At 39.1% G+C, this 20006-nt stretch overlaps 1 protein-coding gene across 2 annotated transcripts in view; it reads left to right on the top strand.

Annotated features, from left to right (window-relative positions):
* HECW2 (HECT, C2 and WW domain containing E3 ubiquitin protein ligase 2) overlaps nucleotides 1–20006 on the top strand; it is a 422655-nt gene that overhangs the window by 171276 nt on the left and 231373 nt on the right. For both annotated transcript variants that reach the window (XM_029225749.1, XM_029225748.1), the window contains one exon: nucleotides 1951–2277. In XM_029225749.1, the coding sequence (XP_029081582.1) occupies nucleotides 1986–2277 (292 nt within the window). In that variant the 5' untranslated portion in view covers nucleotides 1951–1985. Of the gene's footprint in view, nucleotides 1–1950; nucleotides 2278–20006 lie in introns of those variants that run through there.

Below are 20006 nucleotides of genomic sequence, written 5' to 3' on the forward strand. Positions count from 1 at the left end.
GAACACATCTATCACACTTCTTTTTTGATGAGAACATTTAAGTTCTACTCTCTTAGCAAATTTCAATTATATAATATGGTGTTATCAACTGTAGTCATTTGTGCTTTACATTAGTTCCTCAGACCTTATTCATCTGAAAATTTAGAGTTTGTAGTCTTTCACCAACCTTCCCATTACCCCCCATCCCGCAGCCCCTGGCAACCACTCTTCTACTCTCTGTTTCTAAGAGTTTGACTTTTTTCTTAGATTCCACATATAAGTGAGATAATACAGTATGTGTCTTTCTCTGACTTATTTCACTTAGCATGATGCTTCAGTGTTCATCTGTGTTGTTGCAAAGAGCAGGATTTCTTTCATTCTCATGGCTGGAAAATACTCCATCATATGTATATGTATTGCATCTTCTTTATCCATTTATTCATTGATGGACACTTAGGCTGTTTACATATTTTGGCTACTGTGAATAATGCGGCAATGAACACGGGAGTGTAGATACCTCTTTGATATCCTGTTTTCATTTCTTTTGGATATATACCCAGAACTGGAATTGCTGTATCATATGGTGGTTGGTTCTATTTTTAGTTTTTTACGGAACTTCCATACTGTTTTCCATAGTGGCTGTACCTATTTACATTCCCACCAACAGTGCCGGAGGGCTTCCTTTTCTCCACATCCTTGCCAACATTTGTTATCTGTTTTCTTTTTGATAAAAGCCATTCTGACAGGTGTGAGGCAGTACCTCATTGTGGTTTTGATTTGCGTTTCCCCGATGATTAGCGATGTTGAGCATTTTTTCATGTGCCTGTTGGTCATCTGTGTTTTGTTTGGAAAAATGTCTGTTTAGGTCTTCTGCCCATATTTTAATTGGGTTGTTTGGTTTGTTTTGATACTGAGTTGTATGAGCTGTTTATATATTTTGGATATTAACCCCTTATCAGTCATATCATTTAAAAATATTTTCTTCCATTCAGTAGGTTGTCTTTTTGTTTCATCAGTGATTTTCTTTGCTGTGCAAAAGCTTTTAAGTTTAGTTAGATCCCATTTGTTTATTTTTGCTTTTGTTTCCTTTGCCTTAGGAGTCAGAACCAAAAAAATATTGCTACGATTTATGTCAAAGAATTTTTGGTCTGTGTTTTCTTCTCGGAGCTTTATTTCAAGTTTTTAAGCCATTTTCAGTTGATTTTTGTGCATGGTGTAAGACAGTGGTCCAGTTTCATTCTTTTGCACATGGTTGCCCAATTTTCCAATCACCTTTTATTGAAGAGTGTTCTTTCCCCCAGCTTACATTCTTGTGGGGGAAGGTACACAGTAACCAAATAAATAATTGTATGGTACTATGTGGTGGTACATCAGATCAGAGTAATTGCTTTTGAGAAAAGTAAAGCCAGGAAGGAGGGATGGGAAATGCTTGGCTGTTGCAGTTTTAAACAGGATGGCCAACTCTATTTAAGTGAGGAGGTAACATTTGAGCAAGCTCCTGAAAAAGGGTTTAGTGAGTTTCATTCCTATGGGAAGGAAATAGAACTTGTCCTCAGTAGTATATTTCAACTCTGTTGAACATGTCTCAAAATTTTCTGTCTTGCTATTTTAAAATTTAATTGCATCAGCAAATGAATATGTGAAGGAGAGGAGGATGCCATTTCTGAAGGAGAAAGAATAGCCGTAAGAGGGATGGTAGGGAAGTCTCCTTAATTGCTCTGAGGAAGCTGTGCCCAGTGAAATTGAGGGCCACAGGTGTTTGATGGCCTTTGCCATCTTGTGACCTCAGTCTATAGAAGTTGTTTCTGACAATCATCAGTTGACAGTAGAATATAGGTTTTATTTTGACAGCAGAAGATTATTGCATGGTTAAGCTTTAACAAACACTCATAAAGTCTTTTTATCTGGGAAGCTTAAACTTAATTCCTTGCATTGTAGCACTAATGCTTTGTGCTTGTTTGTCTCTCACAGCTTTGTAGAAAGCCAACCTCAGAGAGGCAGACGGGATGGCTAGCTCAGCCCGGGAGCACCTGCTTTTTGTGAGGCGTCGAAATCCCCAGATGCGGTACACACTGAGTCCAGAGAACCTCCAGAGCCTGGCCGCCCAGAGCTCCATGCCCGAGAATATGACTCTACAGCGGGCCAACAGCGACACCGATCTGGTGACTTCTGAGAGCCGCTCCAGCCTGACTGCCAGCATGTATGAGTACACGCTGGGGCAAGCTCAGAACCTCATCATCTTCTGGGACATTAAAGAGGAGGTGGACCCCAGTGATTGGATTGGACTTTATCACATAGGTGAGTCAAATGAACTGGACTTGCTTGTGACTTGATCTTACATTTCACTCTGACATTATATTATTCTGTGTTTTCTCCTGGAAAGAAATTCACACACATAATTTAAAGCAGCCAGATCCTAGGAACTTTTTCTTCTTCTTTGGGGCGGGGGCGGGGGCGGGGGGCAGTCAACAAGTATAAATACCTTTTGCTGATATGAATACTGTGGTTATATCTCTACCTTAATTAAATGTCAGAACCTGCAGTATTTTCTTTGTAAAACTTCACTTTGCCCTTGATCAATAACCGCGTTTTGGAAAGAGGTGGCTATTAACATTTACTATTTTAAACTGATGAAAAGGATGTTTAGATTTAGATAACTGATATGAAAAAATGTGCTGTTTCAGAAGGTTGAATTACATTAAGAACAACTTGTAGTCTAAAGTATCTTTTTATTTCAAAATTCCTTGATGTGTCCTAGATCAATTAGGTAAAGAAAGTGTCATATTCTCCTAACAAATGACTTAGAAATAGGTTACTATTTGTTTTAATGAAAGTGTCCTAGCTCTGTTTAGCTGATTTGCATCTGTTATTCATAGGTGAGTGCACGATGAATAGCACATTCCAGAAAATATAAGTATCTACTTTAATTGAAAGCAAAAATCAAAAAAAAAAAAAAAGGGGGGCTTCCCTGGTGGCACAATGGTTAAGAATCTGCCTGCTAATGCAGCGGACACAGGTTCAATCCCTGGTCTGGGAAGATTGCACATGCCATGGAGCAACTAAGCCCGTGCGCCACAACTACTGAGCCTGCGCTCCAGAGCTCGTTAGCCACAACTACTGAGTGCATGTGCTGCAACTACTGAAGCCCGTGTGCCTAGAGCCTGTGCTCCACAACAAGAGTTATCTTATTCCCAAGTGACCAAAGTCACAAAATCTTGGTGTTCTTACATTTCACTTTCTAGAGAATAGGCCAGAGTCCTAAATCTGGAATTAGTCCAAAGATATAGCTAGGAAAATAGAATTAGGAAATAAATCTCTTTTGAAAAGTGCTATTCTTCTTTAGTTTATTTCAAGCTGTTTCTGTACCTTTCTTACGTATCCTCATTGTATTTTTGCTTCCCTATATGAAATGTGTTTCTTTTTTTCCCTTTTGGCTACTTTCAACATTTTTTTCTTTATCTTGGTTTTCAGCAGTTTGTCTATTATGTACCTAGGTGTGATTTTCTTTTTATTTATCCTGGTTGTGATTCTTTGAGTTTTTTAAGTAAATGTTTTTAATGAAAACTGTGAAAATTTTGGCCATTGTATTTTCAGATACTTTTTCTATCCATTTTCACTTTCTTCTTGTTTTTCTGAGACTTCAATTACACATTCGTTACATCATTTCATATTGTTCTACAAGATCCTGAGGCTCTGGTTAATTGTTCTTTAATCTCTTTGGTATTCAAATTCAACCATTTCTACTTACCTATCTTCAAGTTTACTAACTTTTTCTTTTTTTATCTTTATTCTCCTGTCAGGCCCATCCAATGGATTTTAAAATTTCAGTTATTTGACTTTTCATTGATAGAATATGGATTTCTCTTTTTATAGTTTGAATTACTCTTATGAGAGTCCCTATGTCTTAAGTCTGTCAGACCATATCTTTGTTCAGGTCTTTGAATTGATTTGAATACAGCTGCTTTATATTCTCTGCTAAATCCAATATCTCTGAGGATCATCTAAGGGTACGTTTTTATTGTCTGTTTTTCTCTTGACCATGAGTCCCATTTTCCTGTTTCTTTGTATATTCAGCAATTTTTTACTTTACACTGGACATTGAGGATTCTGTACTGTAGAAATCCTGAGTTCTGTGGCATACTTTTTATTTTAATGTTAATTTTTATTCTAGTTGGCAGATTTATTTCCTTGAGCTTACTACATATGATTTAACACTTGGTTAGAATGGATCTATGGAAAGCCCAGTGTAGTTGTGCAGCACTTCTAGCTTGATGGCGTTCAGCCTTCAAGTTTGGTCTCCTCTATGGACTTTGTTAGGGCTTGGTTTGGGGCTTTGTTAGAGTAGGTCTACTAGGCTTTACTCTAGGACTTCGTGCTTATTCCTAAGTAGTGGCATTTCTGATGTTTTAGCTGCGTGCCTGGAATGTTAACCATTCTCTCTGGCTCAGCTGTAACTCCAGTGTTCTCCAGCACTGCTTGACTTCTTTAACTCCACTACACTCTCAGTCCTGTAACAGCTGCTCTCTGGAAAGAAGCCTTGGTAGTCTTGCCCTGCACATGTGCAGCCCAGACCTTAGCCAAGGGCTTATGGGGGATCCCCATGTGGACTTCTGGCCTTCATCCCCCCATAGCTCTTTCCTTTCCAGTGCCTTGCCTGGAGATTCTAGCCACTTCAGTTGACCCAAACTCTGATTGATGCCTCCTTAGCTCATTAGAACTGCCAGGAAATTGTCCCCCAGCTGAGATCTGGGTGGTCGTGGAGTCAACTTATAAGTTTCCCTTCACTTCGGGATTTTAATCTATTGTGCAATGTCAGAAAACCACTGCCTTCTAGTTTTACAGTTGATTCATTAGGAAGGCAAGTCTGGAACTAATTACTGCAATATGGCCTGAAGCAGAAATTTCTCCCCTGCTTTCGATTTAGGGTAGACAGTAAGAGGTTCCACTTAATTTCTGCATTTAGCCATTTCCAGAGAACTCTGAATAAATAATAAATGATAGTTTGAGTCCCATATGTTTGTCTCCTTCTTAGTGTATTTTCTAATAGTTTTAGATCCCTAGCATGGAAAAGGTGTGAGGAATTGGCACCCTCAGACCTCTTAACAGGATGGGATGAACACAGAGACTAGAATTCAGAAATAAAAGTATCATGTAGGTGGAATGAGGTATGTGGTATTTTCAGGCATGCTGTTGGTTTTAACAGGTCTTCCACAGTTAAAGGCTTTAAAAGGCACAGGTCCTAACATCTAGAACATTAAGGATGGCTCATTTATGTAGTTGCAGAACCACAGCTGTGTTTAAAAGAAAGATTGGCTATCTGGGACCTCAAAGTGAGTGACAGGGACCTTGGTTTAAGCAGAGATATCCATTTCTTTCCTGGGGCTAGGATGGACTGTTCTGACCTCTGGACTGGAGACAGCCTCACTTCTGTGGGGACTTTTCCATCCCACGCAGTGAGGGACGGGTGACAGCGCTGTGGTCTTTAGCTGGCAGCCATCTCCTGATCCCTTCTTCCTTATGGGGTCAGGGGGTGAGCAGCAAGCCCTTGATCTCAGGGCAGGCAGGCCCTCTCCAGACTCAGGAAGGGTCTAAACTGATGTGGTAGTCCAACTAGTGAGTAGTCAGGGAGTACACATGTGACCCAGTTCTGGCCAGTGATATGTAAGGGAAAGACTTTGGGGAAACTTCCTTTTCTAATGAAAAACCAGAGCCTCATGAAGAGAGTCTTTAAACCTCCCTTTCTCTTGTACTTGGGACTTTGGTGAAAGGATGTGATATCTTGAGTTGTGGCATCCATGTAGCAACCATAAGTTATCAATCAAGAAAATTAAGAGCCAAGAATTACAGAGAAGAAAGAAAGAGCTTGGACTGGAACTCCAAAGTTCTTGCTATATATGAAAAAAAAATCTTCATCTCTGTTTAAGTTATCATTAGTGAGGCTTTCTTGTACCAGCAGTAATTCCTAACTGAGTCACTGGGGTGGCTGTTATGATGAGAAAGGGGAAAGGAGGAACACAACTGCTTTTAAAGGCAGGATGAAGAGTGAGTGGGCTACTTCCATAGTTACTGCTTCAGGGTGAGGACTTGGGCTGCTTTAATATAGGTAAAAACCACTCAGTTTTTAAAAGAAGTAACAAAAAATTGACATAAAAAATTTGAAAACTGTAACTCCAAGCCATGCAGAAATTTTCAAGAGTTTAATAGAATCAATGACATGATGGGAAGAATCTTTCAAATGAGCAGTTAGTAATTTGAAAATGTACAAAACAATTTTCTCGGGCCCTATGAAGGGAAGATAGGTGCGATGATGCATTTGCAGAAGACCTGAAAGAAAAGAGGAAATGCAGGGCTAAGATGGGGAAAAGAATGTTGGGGTCCAAGTTATGTCCTAAATTTAAGGCTGTTATGACTAAAGAGGAATATGCATAATAAGTTCTCTCTCAGGCTCTGTGAAATAGGTTTCATAGAAGCACATATAGCGGGAATAGCTTCAGGTTTCTATACCTCTTAGTAGGAAGCAGCCACTCCTCTTCAGCTGTGTCCTGAGAAGCTGGACTGTTTCCTAGCAATGTCTAGTTTTATTTGTGGAACTGAGAGATGGTCTCTATAGAAATAAGTCCCAAAGGGGAAGGATTTGGGTGGAACATAGGCCTGGTGAGGTGTGGCTTATTGGCACACTCCGCATTTTGATCGTATTTCTCTTGGCTTACATTTTCTTCCTACCTAGAAGTGTGATTTGTTTTTGTTTAGCTAATTGCTAATAACGTTTTGCACTGTACAGCTTGTTCCAGATGACTTTTAGCACTACTAGTCTGGAGGGAAAACATATCCTTCTGGATCAGAAACATAAATCTTTCTTTAGGCAGTTTAGCAATGTAGAGATCCTATTGGGAATATAAAGAAAAAAAGTTGAAAATATCAAAACACCATTTGGGGAAACTTCGAGTGTGAACATTGTTCTTAAAACAGAAGCTAATTATATTTTCTTCTTCCAGAAAGTCTCATATACACCCTGAGATTTCCAGAGATGATCACAATGTACCTATAGCCCCAAATCTCCAAATTACAACAATTAATGCCTTGCAGATGGTTTCCAGAAATCACTAGGTTTATAATTTAGTGTTGGTATCTAAAATTAGAATCGACCCCTCACAAATTTAATAGTGCTACTCATTGCCTCCTCCTAAGCTGTCTAAATAAAAAGAACCAAATGCTTATCTTGTGCAAGAACCCTTAGGGTACTGAACACAAACAGCTTTCCACGAAAAGTCAAGTGGACACTTTTTAAAGTGGAGGCAGAAAATATTAAATTTGTTTCAGGCTCACTATCTAATTCCCCTTAACCTTTAATCTTGTGCTTATTTTTCTGGCTGTTCAAGAAGCTTAATTTGCCATTTCTTATGTGCAGGCAACTTCAGGTACCTGAACAGAACTGGGAAAATGCACATTATGAAAATTAGAAGTTTACACTGTGCTGTACACCTGTGCTTCTCACAGTGCTGGTCTCTGAACTGTTTGTTACTGATCTGTAACTCGATAAGAAGCATTCTCCAGAATGTAAATCAGTGTAACAGCTTCCTTCATTGAGAAAATCTTGCTATTAAAAGATCATCTAAACTAAATAAAGTGCTTATTGATGTAGGTATTTCATATTTTGGATCAAGGTTCTTATCTTGTCATCGACCGGTAACAGATAAATAATTTATCAGCATTGTCTGGACCATCCTTTGAGTATACCTCTCAGTTCTGTGCATTGATTGTATCTTCAAAGATAGATGGCAGAACAATTGTACTTTGACCCTGTCTTAAAAAAATCCTGGCTTATGTATTATGACATTTTTCATACTTCTTTGCATTTGGATGGTAAAATAAAGTTGCAGTAGTTATCCAAGGCATTGGGATCATGTATTTTTGAGCTCCAAATTTAAGCTGATGTTTTATAGATTAAAAACTGAGGTCCAGAATGGTGATACCATTCAGTTACTTGGAGTCAGTCAAGGCTGGGACTTAAGAGTCCTGTGTCCCAGTCTTCATGTTTTCCCCTCTGTGTTGAAAAATATAGTCCAGTGGTTTTCAACCTTTAGTTATTTTCTCAGCACTTTCTTGGTTTTTGCAATATTGGGATTATCACTTGTGCTATTAATCTTTTTCTTTAAACCATCTGATTAAAAGAAAGCAAACTGGTTATGTACCCTGACCTTGTTCTAAGCAGTAAGGTCTGGGAAAGGCTTGCTGTGTTAGCTATGTTTCTTCCTAACATACATTAACAGTTAGTAATAACTGTGTCTATGGACCACCCAGGATTGTCACACACAGCACACTTTGAGAAATTCTGAGGTTATCAGTGATTAAGAGGACAGGGTCTAGAGTCAGACAGACTAGTAAATTCAGATCTACTTACTAGCTTGGGAGAATTATGTAATCTTTTTAAACCTCAGGTTTCTCATCTTAAAAAAAAAAAAAAAAGACTAAGGAAAGTGCCAGTATCATGAGAATTAAATGAGATAATGCATGCAGTGCTCTTAGCAAGGTACCTGGGCTCATTGTAAGGGCCTGCTGATTGTAAACTATCATCCTTATGTTGGCTACGGTAAATAATAATGAAATCATCTCCTTTCGTACCTCTCCTAAAGCAGCAGCACGAATTTACCCACTGAGTGAGTCCATAAGAAGGGATTTCCAGATTAAAGTGGCATACTGGCTTACTTCTGCTTACAGAAAACAAAATCCATTCTTTTGAAATTGAGCTCTAGGAATTATACAAAGCACTTAAAATATGAATGCTAAATAATGCAGTGTTCTAAGATGAGTATTATGTAGGTTCTAAACCAGCGTGCTTTCCAAGGTGATAGGAAAGCTGCCGTTTAATCTGAAATTCAGTCAAATGGAACAAATAATTTATGTGTTAGGTATTTAGTTTCCAGAACAGCTGTCAAAAACAGTTAAGAGTATTTGTTCTTAAACTCTTTTTTGGGGTATTTTTACATGATTACTGCCAAAGAGGTGTTGTTTTAGCTCATGTCTTTAAATTAAAAAAAAAAATTATCTTAGAAAATAGTAGCTTTGGAAATGAAATTATTTTTTGGAACAACTTAACTCTAAATTACTTTTTGTTACCTTGTTGTGTTAGGATAGGTCAGATTATGCTACAGTAATTAACTACTCCTGAGTCCTTAGTGGCTTAACAGACAAACGATTATTTATTACTAATGCTATGTATCCAACATGGGGGCTTGCTTTGTACTGTCTTTTAGGGACTCAGGCTTACCACCTCTTGGTTTTTGCCATACTGGATTATTAAAGTCTCAACCATCTTGTCATTACACCATCTGGAACATAGGGCCTCTTTGGGCAGGTGTCGAGGGAAGAGAGAGCTGGAGACTTTTATACCAGCTCTTAAATGCTTTGTCCCCAAAGTGGCACATTTCATTTCTGCTCAGAGTCCGTCGTTCAGCACTAGTCTCGTGATCTGCCTAACTGCATGGGGACTGGGAAATGGGGAGAAGCCCTTGGCTATTTGGTGAGCAGTCGGTATCTCTGCCATAGTAGATGTGTCTTGCTAACAACGTCTGTTCTTCCATAGTCGCTGCAAGAATAGATGCTGGAGGTTAGAAAGTGTCATACTTTGGGATATACTTTGCAAGGTGTTCAGAAGACTGAATGAGAGGACACATCTAGGGCAGGACCAAGGATAATACCCAACATTATGGATGCACAATAGCAGTTACTGGAATCTGAATTCACAGCATTGCATTGGTGTCTCAGATGATCGTGGATCTTCCTTTATTATGCATGCTGAAGATTTGGTTCACAGAGGAGTCCATGAGTTCAAAATGGTAATGGAACACTTCCCTGGACATGACGTAGGTTTCAAAAAAATTGTATAGCTCAGTGTACTGAAGACACTTTAGTATATTTTATCCCCTAACATACTGGTTGAAAGCAATACTTGAAATAGGTATTCTTCGCTCCATAGAGTGACATGGTTTTTATTTTCTAGCCAGTTATTCTCTAAATACAACTTGATTTTTTCCCCCATGCTGATTTGTGTCACTTTTCCCTAAAGGAGGCTTACGTAGGTGCCATAATTATTAAATGTTAAATAATTGTAAATATTTTGTGAAAATACCATGGCCTGAGGTTTACAAATGTTTCATTCTGATATAACCCATTACTGAGTACAAAATAATCCTTACCACACATGCTAATTTTGTAATGTTTGTTTTAATTGGCTTTTCATACTTTCCTAAGGACTAAATAGTGGGCACATCAATAAAGAAAGAACATTTATAATGCCATCTTTTTATCCTGATATCTCTCTTAAAGTCAGTTTGTCTGTTATCAGTTGTCCTATCAGCTTCCTTTTGGTTAGTTTTTGCTTGATGTATGTTTTCCCACCAATTTACTTTCAGCCATTCTTTGACTGCTTCAGATATACCTGCTGTAAATCATCTATAGCTTCATGGTTTTTATCCAGTCTGTGTGACCATCTTTTAAAATTGGTGCATTTAGTGTTTTTACATTTGGTATTATTTTTTCATATATTTGGATTTATTTCCACATCTTATTTTGTTTTCTATATATTGCCTGCTTTTTCATAGGTATTTTTTTCCTTCTACTTTTATGCCTTCAGTTGAAATGATGAGTTTCCTTAACTCATCCCTACCTCCCGCTTTCTTCTTCAATCTGTTTGCTTGGCAGTTGAACATTCTAGTTCTAGTCTGTTAGTGGTCACCCTAAAATACAGGTCATGTATAATTAACAAAGGTTTTAATGAATCAATATATTTAAGCACCTCTCAAACTGTACAAGGATCTTAGGAGAGATTCACTACAATCACTTCCCTCCCCATCTTCTTTTTTATTGTTGGCATTTAATTCCATCCTGTTTTAAACCCTTTCTTCCATATTGTCTTTATTATTATTGTGTTTTTTTCATAGACAGGAATTGTTCTGGTTATATATTTTGCATAACAAACCACCACAAAACTTAGTGGCTTAAAGCAACAATTTATTGAGTGAGTAAATAATTTAAGGATGAAAAGAAAAGACATCTGAATCAGCAAAACTAGAGTACATGGGGTTTGACTTTCTTGCAACACACACACACACACACACACACACCACCCCCCCGAAGTTGCATTCTAAAATAAATGGAAGCAAGTAGGAGGAGTTTAAATTTTAACTTCAAACCCTTGTTGATTTACCAAATCAAATCATTCTTTTTTCTGGTTAATGTAGGTAATGATAAAAGATGTCAGGTATGTCTGAAATCTTTTCATTTTCTCCAGTGAGTCTTCCCCTTTATGGGCTCTCACACAATCTCTATTTCATTTTGTACCATTTGTTTGTATCTTTAGTTTAAACCAGGCTTATCCTGGCAGTCTTTGAAGTATAGAGCTGTGATAACTATCAAAGTCATTAATTTCTGTCAGTTGTTTCCTACAACCTGAATGACATTGTTGGATTTTTGAATAACTACAGACTCACTTCACTTCATATGGACTTCAGAGAAACTGTATAGAACAACTCATCTTCAGTCTGCTTTAAGTTGTGAGTGCCAGAGTGTTGTAACACAGTTTTAATGGTGACATTAAGGAATTCTTCCTCTGAGTTCTCGTAGTTCGACCTTCTGTGTGTATTTTTTATTTCAACTGTGAATTGCAAACTCTCAATGTATGCATGCTCATTGAGAAAAACTGATTTGTATTTTTTATTTCAGTTATGAATTGCAAACTCCTAGTGTTTATCTACTCATTGAGAAAACCTGATTTTTTCTTTTCTTACATCAAAATTTATAAAACAACAAGTAAATATGATAGATGGTCATATTTGCTCAATTTACTGTAGTTCATAAGATCATTATGAGAACCACACTAATACCTTAATTACAAACAAACTTGAACTGGGTTAAGTCTCGTGGATCCATCAACTCAGCATCAGGAATAGTGTGGATAAGACGATGGTTTTGGAATTGGGGTGTGAGACAGACATGGATTTAGATTCCGACTCTGTCACTTAGTTGGTGCTTGGGAGTTTTTTAACCATTCTGAGCCTCCATTTCTTCATATACAAAGTGGGAACAATACCAACTTTGCACAATTGCGCGGAAGATGGAACAAGCTAACACTTGTGATATGTATACAAGGGGAATTGTTTTGTAGGAGGTAGCTGCCACACCAACTTCAAACATTTGTTGAGAGCCTCCTATTTGTCTGCCACTAGGCAATAGGATACAACATGGATCAGCTCAGAGTTTAGTGGGGTGCATGATGCTGTGTGTTCAGAACAACGTTACAGAGGCCGTGAAAGCATGGAGGGGGAACAGTTTAATGCTTGAGATGGATTCGGGGATGGGAAGGGTATAGAACGGGCTTCACCAAGAAGGTAAAAGAGTCATTCTAGGAGGTGGGAATTGCACATGCAGATGCAGTCTTTCCCATGAAGGGCTTCATGTGCAATGTTTGAAGGGTGCGCCTCTGTCCCCATCCCCTTTCTTCCTGGCTGACTTCTGTGTATCCTTTTAGACAGGATTCAGAAGCCACCCACTCTGTCACGCACCCCCCCATCTCTTTCAAGCAATCAGTCCGTTTTACTGCTCCCTTAGAAACTTTTTCGCATCACTGTTTCAGTGCTGATTGCACTGTTGTAATTTATCTTCTTCCACATTTGTCTCTTCAGTTGCACTCTTAACTCTTTAACTGTGTCCTGTTCATGCAATGTCCTGAGCAGCTTTCAGTGCCACATTATTCATGCAGATCAATCAATTTCATTAGAGAATAGGCTTTAGGCTAGAGCAATTATGACACAAAAGTAAATACTTTTTTATTGAAGATTATTTCATGTTATGTTTCTTCTTTTTTTATTGAAGTATAGTTGATGTTAATATTATATAAATTAAAGTTGTACAATATAGTGATTCACAATTTTTAAAGGTTATACTCCATTTATAGTTATTATAAAATATTGGCTATAACTCCTGAGCTGTACAATATATCCTTGTAGCTTATTTAATACATAATAGTTTGTACCTCTTAATTCTGTATCCCTATATTGCCCCTCCCCCCTTCCCTCTCCCCGCTGGTAACCACTAATTTGTTCTCTATATGTGTGAGTCTGCTTCTTTTTTATTATATTCACTAGTTTGTTGTATTTTTTGGACTCCACATATAAGTGCTATCATACAGTATTTTTCTTTCTCTGTCTGACTTATTTCACTTAGCATAATATCCTCCAAGTCCACTGATTTTGTTACAAATGGCAAAATTTCATTCTTTTTTATGGCTGAGTAGTATTCCATTGTGTGTGTGTGCACGTGTGCGCACACACACAAACACACATCTTCTTTATCCAGTCATCTGTTGTTGGACATTTAGGTAGCTTCCATATCTTGGCAATTGTAAATAATGCTGCTGTGAACATTAGGGTGCATGTATCTTTTAGAATTAGTGTTTATATACCCAGGAGTGGGACTGCTGGATCGTATGGTAGTTCTATTTTTAGTTTTTTGAGGACCCTCCTTACTGTTTTCCATAGTGGCTGCACCAGTTTACATTCGTACCAACAGTGTAGGAGGGTTCCCTTTTCTCTACATCCTCACCAGCATTTGTTATTGTGTTCTTTTTTTTCATGTCCATATTTTTTTTTAATTGGGGTCTAGTTGTTTTACAATGTTGTGTTAGTTTCTACTGTACAGCTAAGTGAAGTAGAGTTCCCTGTGCTATATAGCAGGTTCTTATTAGTTATCTATTTTATACGTATTAGTATATATATGTCAATCCCAATCTCCCAGTTCATCCCATTCCCTCACCCCCCATTGTGTTCTTTTTGTTGATAGCCATTCTAGCAAATGCGAGGTGTGTGAAGTGATATCTCATTATGGTTTTGATTTGCATTTCTCTGATGACAGTGATGTTGAGCATCTTTTCATGTGCCTGTTGGCCATCTATGTAGTTTTCTCTTAATGATTTTATTCAAAAGATTATTTTTGGTATTCATTCATTCATTTCTTCATTCAACAATATAAGGAGTTTACCCTGTACCAGGCATCTGAAAGAATTTTTAAAATATCTATATTTAATAAACTGTCATTCTAGGGTTTTTCCCAATTATTATACAATATGTTGGCCTTTAGATTCCTGTTTCCTTAAGCCATGGATTCTATCTTGTGTGTGTGTGTGTGTGTGTGTGTGTGTGTGTGTGTGTGTGTGTGTGTGGTACATGGGCCTCTCACTGTTGTGGCCTCTCCCATTGCGGAGCACAGACTACGGACGCGCAGGCTCAGCGGCCATGGCTCACGGGCCCAGCCGCTCCACGGCATGCGGGATCTTCCTGGATCGAGGCATGAACCCGTGTCCCCTGCATTGGCAGGCGGACTCTCAACCACTGTGCCACCAGGGAAGCCCCATGGATTCTGTCTTTAATATAGAAAGCATTGGACTTCCCTGGTGGCACAGTGGTTAAGAATCCGCCTGCCAATGCAGGGGACACAGGTTCGAGCCCTGGTCCAGGAAGATCTCACATGCCATAGAGCAACTAAGCCCGTGTGCCACAACTACTGAGCCTGCACTCTAGAGCCTGAGTGCTGCAACTACTGAGCCCATGAACCACAACTACTGAGCCCGTGAGCCACAGCTACTGAGCCCGTGAGCCACAACTACTGAAGCCCACATGCCTAGAGCCTGTGCTCCGCAGCAAGAGAAGCCACTGCAATGAGAAGCCCATGCACTGTAACCAAGAGTAGCCCCCGCTCGTCGCGTGCAGCAATGAAGACCCAAAGCAGCCAAATTTAAAAAAAGAAAAAAAAAAAGAAAGCACTGTATGTTTAAATAGAAATAAATTTGCTCCCTGAACTCACTGTTACTGCTTTAAACGCTCACTTTTTTGGCCTTTCTTGGTCTCTTGTTTTCAAAAATATGCATCTGCTACTCTAAGCACTCTTGGATGTTTTCCCGAAGGCTGTGAGTTTGACATGGAGAATATCTGTAGTGTTTTTGTCATTCAGAAATATATAACTATTACACTTCTAGTATGAACAAGTGCTATTATGTGATTATTGATGGATCAAGGAATGATCATCCTTTTACTCTACAAAAATAAGAATAGTTTTTTAGACTATAGTTACAGCATTAAGGTGTAATGTAGAAGCAAATATGTTACTGAAAGACTAACCTAAAAAAATCTTGAAATTTCCAACTGCGAATTTACATTACTAATAGGATTCTAAATATTTAGTGCGTATCTTTTTAAAGCATCCAAATAGATTTTTTTCTTTAAGTGTAAGTCTGTGGCATATTTTTAACATGATAAAACATTTCATGTGAAAAGGGGAGCCTGAAGAAGTCAGTGAACATCTGGAAGAGGTTAAATTCTTAGTTTGGGGCTGTGTAACAGCCATTTTTTTTCTCTGTTCACTTTAACTGCCAAAACCTGTCATTCCGGGGGCTTCCCTGGTGGCGCAGTGGTTGAGAATCTGCCTGCCAATGCAGGGGACACGGGTTCGAGCCCTGGTCTGGGAAGATCGCACATGCCGCGGAGCAACTAGGCCCGTGAGCCACAATTACTGAGCCTGCGCGTCTGGAGCCTGTGCTCCGCAACAAGAGAGGCCGCGATAGTGAGAGGCCCATGCACTGCGATGAAGAGTGGCCCCCGCTTGCCACAACTAGGGAAAGCCCTCGCACAGAAACGAAGACCCAACACAGCCATAAATAAATAAATAAATAACAAAACAAAAAAAACCCCTGTCATTCCTGAGCCATTTCAAAGGGATAAACAAGGTGACCTGTGCTTTGCACATGACCCACTGTAACTGCTGATTTAAGCAAGGTTATAGGTCAGCATATGTCAGCTAACTTAGAGTTTTGTGGCCCATCATGTGATTCATTTGCCTGAATGGAGTCCTATGCAACTAACAAAATTTCTTTTAGAAATTATTATTATTACTTGTTGGTCTTTCTAACTACGGCAATAACGCTAAGTTAAGCAGCCACATTATCATCTTCACATTGTGTGGGCGCTAATGACAGAACCCCAGAATTCCTCATTCTAAGTAAGTTTCACTCAAATGTAAGGAAACCTTGTTACTCATTTAAGGAAATGCTGGTAGTGAAGTACTGTGGTTGTTTTTTTTTTTGTCATTTGGAATCATTAAAATATATTATTCATCTACTGAAGTTTATTTTGAAAGATAGTGTCATAGAGGTTTTAGATTTAGAAAAGAAATTCGTGATCATGTACTTCACTGACCTCATTTTACAAATGAGAGGCTGAGGGCCCAGATGGATTAAGTAATGTACCCGTGGTTACTCAGTGAAATAGTCAGAAAAAATAGCGTCTGTAGGAATTTCCTCCCCAGTGGAGTTGCTTTTTAAAGGAAGTTAGGTGCTAAAGTCAACTCCTGCAGGTGATTTTTGAGTGTAGTCGAAATTACCCTTGAAAAAAGAAGGCAATGCAACTTAACAATGAGTTGAGTGCAGCTATAGCTTTACTTCCAATATTGGAACAGACTCCTGTCTTAGCTTGAGTGCCAGAGAAGAAGTTGGCTTGTGTTTAGGGGCTGTTTTTATATCAAAAAACCTATCATTTTAAACTAAAATTCCACTCAGCCTGGTGGGATGCTTGGAAGAACTGCACATTTCATGCTCCCCCAGGGGCGTGCGCTCAGGGTCTGGCATGGTTCCCACTGTTCTTAGATTGTTCTCTTTCTCAGTCTTTCTGCTTGTCCCGAGTAAGCCTTTCGGTTACACCGGAGTTTGTTAAATGGGTATTTGCTGTGCCTCCTTTGAAAATCAATTCATCTTTGAAGATTCTGTAGTGTATGCTGAGTTAGTTCCTTTAAAGTAAGCTCATAGAAATTTATTTTATAAATCATTTTTTACTAGTTTTTATACCACTGTCTAAAATACCCCCCCAACCCAATACTTACTGTCACTTTGAGCAATACTTCAGTGAAAGAGTTCCATTTATTTATTTATTTATTTGCATTTTCCCCAATATTTTTATTAGAAAAATATCAAAAATACAGAAAATTTTGAAAGAATTGTACAGTGAACACACACATATACACATTACCTATATTATACAATGAACATCTTGTTATATTTATTTCATCACATATCTATCCATTGATCAATCTATCTTATTTTTGGATGCATTTCGAAGTAAATTGCAAACATCAGTGTACACTTCACCACTAAACACTACAGTATGCATTTTTACCTAGAGTTTAACATTTGTTTATGGTTCTTGAAAGAGTTCCATTTAAACCATCACATTTCTTCTGGTGACTTCTTATCAGATACACAGAGATATATATTGTTCTGTTACTTCTTGTGCTTCCTTTGCGTGGAGCACCCCATTCCTTGGGATTTTAAATCCACAGGGCCGAGTGTATATACAAGCTCTGGGCATAAGAAAGGCTGAGAGGATCTAATATGATTGCTTAGATCCTATTAAATTCCTTTGCCATAAAATTTCAAGCCTACTCATCTTTCTCTAAACTGTAACTGATGTAATTTACTGTTTTCTAAAGGCAGATGTGACCAGCACCCAAAAGTGTCCATGAGCTGAAATATTTCAACAAAATTTCTTTAATATCTCTATTAAGAAAAGGATAAGGGGCTTCCCTGGTGGCGCAGTGGTTGAGAGTCTGCCTGCCAATGCAGGGGACACGGGTTCGTGCCCCGGTCCGGGAAGATCCCACATGCCGTGGAGTGGCTGGGCCCGTGAGCCATGGCTGCTGAGCCTGCGCGTCCAGAGCCTGTGCTCCGCAACGGGAGAGGCCACAACAGTGAGAGGCCCGCACACCGCCAAAAAAAAAAAAAAAAAAAAAAAAAAAGGATAGGAAGAAAAAATGACATATATAGAGAATTATTTATAAGCGGTTACAATAGAGTCTCTCTTCCCCTACTATTTACCAAAACTGTGCACTTCAAGTCGACAATACTCTTAAAAGTCAGACACTAGGCCTTTTTTTGGTCCACACCCTCTGCCTTAACGTGCTGTCCGCTGCCTCCAGTTTTTGAGGCTGTTTCTTCATTGGATGTGACACTGTCCCAACTCCCCCAGTTTTCTGGCCATTCATTCTTTTCCTCTTTGCTGAAACTGCCCCCCTTTTCACCCTTATCCTCTAAGTATTCTTCAGGCTTCATTATGAACTCTCTTCTTTTTAACCTCTCGCCTTGAACAATTTCATTCACTGCCAGTCTAAGCAGAAAGCTTATTTTCATCAAGGGTGACTGGAGCCATCTCTTCCTGGCTCACGAGAGCCAGTTCTGCCCATCTCTTCCCAATTCCTCATGTAAGTAGCATGAAGGCAGCTGTGCCATAAGAGCATTTATACCACAAAAAGGGGCAAACATTACAAATCAGGGCTTCCTCCCACTCACCCAGAGCTAGTTTACCAGCACACCACTAACTAGTCCCAACCTCTGCTGAAAGTTCCCGAGATCATGTCTCTCTGAATATCCTACGCATTTCTCAAACTCAGCCTGTTCAAAACAAATTGACTGACATGCCACACCAGTTCTTCTTCATTTCGCTGTTTTAGTTAGTGGAAATGCTTTTTTTATTTTTAGTTTCTCAGGCTTGACAACCTTACCCAAGGTGTTGACTTCTACCCCCTCCCTCAACCTGCACATCTAATCTGCTACTCAGCGATGTAAGTTTTAAGTTAGCAGTGATTCTTGGCACTGTCACCTCTTGATTCTCATTTTGTTTAGGTCTTTTTTATTAGCTACAGAAGTAATGTCGTCAGCCTAACATGCTCTAGTCCGGTCCATGTTCCACATTATTGCCAAACATTTAATAAATGTAAGTTTATTTATTTATTTATTTTAAGCAGAGGTCTTCTTAGAAGCCCGTATGATTTAAATTTATTTATTTATGGCTGTGTTGGGTCTTCGTTTCTGTGCGAGGGCTTTCTCTAGTTGTGGCAAGCGGGGGCCACTCTTCATCGCGGTGCATGGGCCTCTCACTATCGCGGCCTCTCTTGTTGCGGAGCACAGGCTCCAGACGCGCAGGCTCAGTAATTGTGGCTCACGGGCCTAGTTGCTCCGCGGCATGTGGGATCTTCCCAGACCAGGGCTCGAACCCGTGTCCCCTGCATTGGCAGGCAGATTCTCAACCACTGCGCCACCAGGGAAGCCCCTGTAAGTTTATTTTTGCCAGGCATTAGACTAAGTGCTTTACACATCTTACCTCATTTAATTCTTAAAACAACCTTATGGCGTAGTGTATCAGTTAGGATTTGTCAGCGACTGAAAAGAACCAAGCAAACCTAGCCCTTCCCTGGACCAGTAACTGCGGCCCAGAGAATGGCATGTGCAAATTATCCTCCAAACCAACCAGGTTCTGCCTGGAGGTGTGTGTGTGGGGGGTGGTGCTATACAAGCTACACTGCTGAGAATGAGGAGAGAGATGGATGCTGTGTAGTGCAACAAGTGTCTAATTTAGGCAGTTGTTAGTATCCTCATTTTATAGCCAAAGTAATAGACCAAGAATTTAATTCAAGGTATTTTCAATTAAGATACGGAGTTGAAATTTTCTTGACTTTGTAGCTTATGCTCTGTCTATTATCCTTTGTCATAAACCTCCCAACTCACGTAACAGAGGCTAGAGATCATGTGTTTAGGCTACGAAGTTGGGTAGACATGTAGGTAAATCTCTGCTTTGCCACTTGCTTCCTGTGTGATGTTGAGCAGGTTGCTTACCCTCTCTGATAACAGTAGCAATCTCATAGGAGATAATAAAATGCTCAGTAGGATTTTTCTGCATACATGTAAAGTGCTGGGCACAGGGCTTGTTTTAATGAGAGTATAGGAGGTATCGACTGTGATGATGATGACTAAACTGCAAATTTGAGCCAGGCAAAGAGCATTTTCTGTTTCCATTTGCTGTACTGCCAAGTACATCCCATTACTTTTGGATAAAGTATTTGTTGAGTTAAAAAATAAAACTGAACACTGTATGTAAGAAATATGATGATGGCACTTGGACTTCAGTTGATGAATAGCATCATTAGTATTCAAG

This window comes from Monodon monoceros, unplaced genomic scaffold (assembly GCF_005190385.1).
Source record: "Monodon monoceros isolate NGI ecotype Baffin Bay Population unplaced genomic scaffold, NGI_Narwhal_1 Super_Scaffold_16, whole genome shotgun sequence".
Taxonomy (NCBI): domain Eukaryota; kingdom Metazoa; phylum Chordata; class Mammalia; order Artiodactyla; family Monodontidae; genus Monodon; species Monodon monoceros.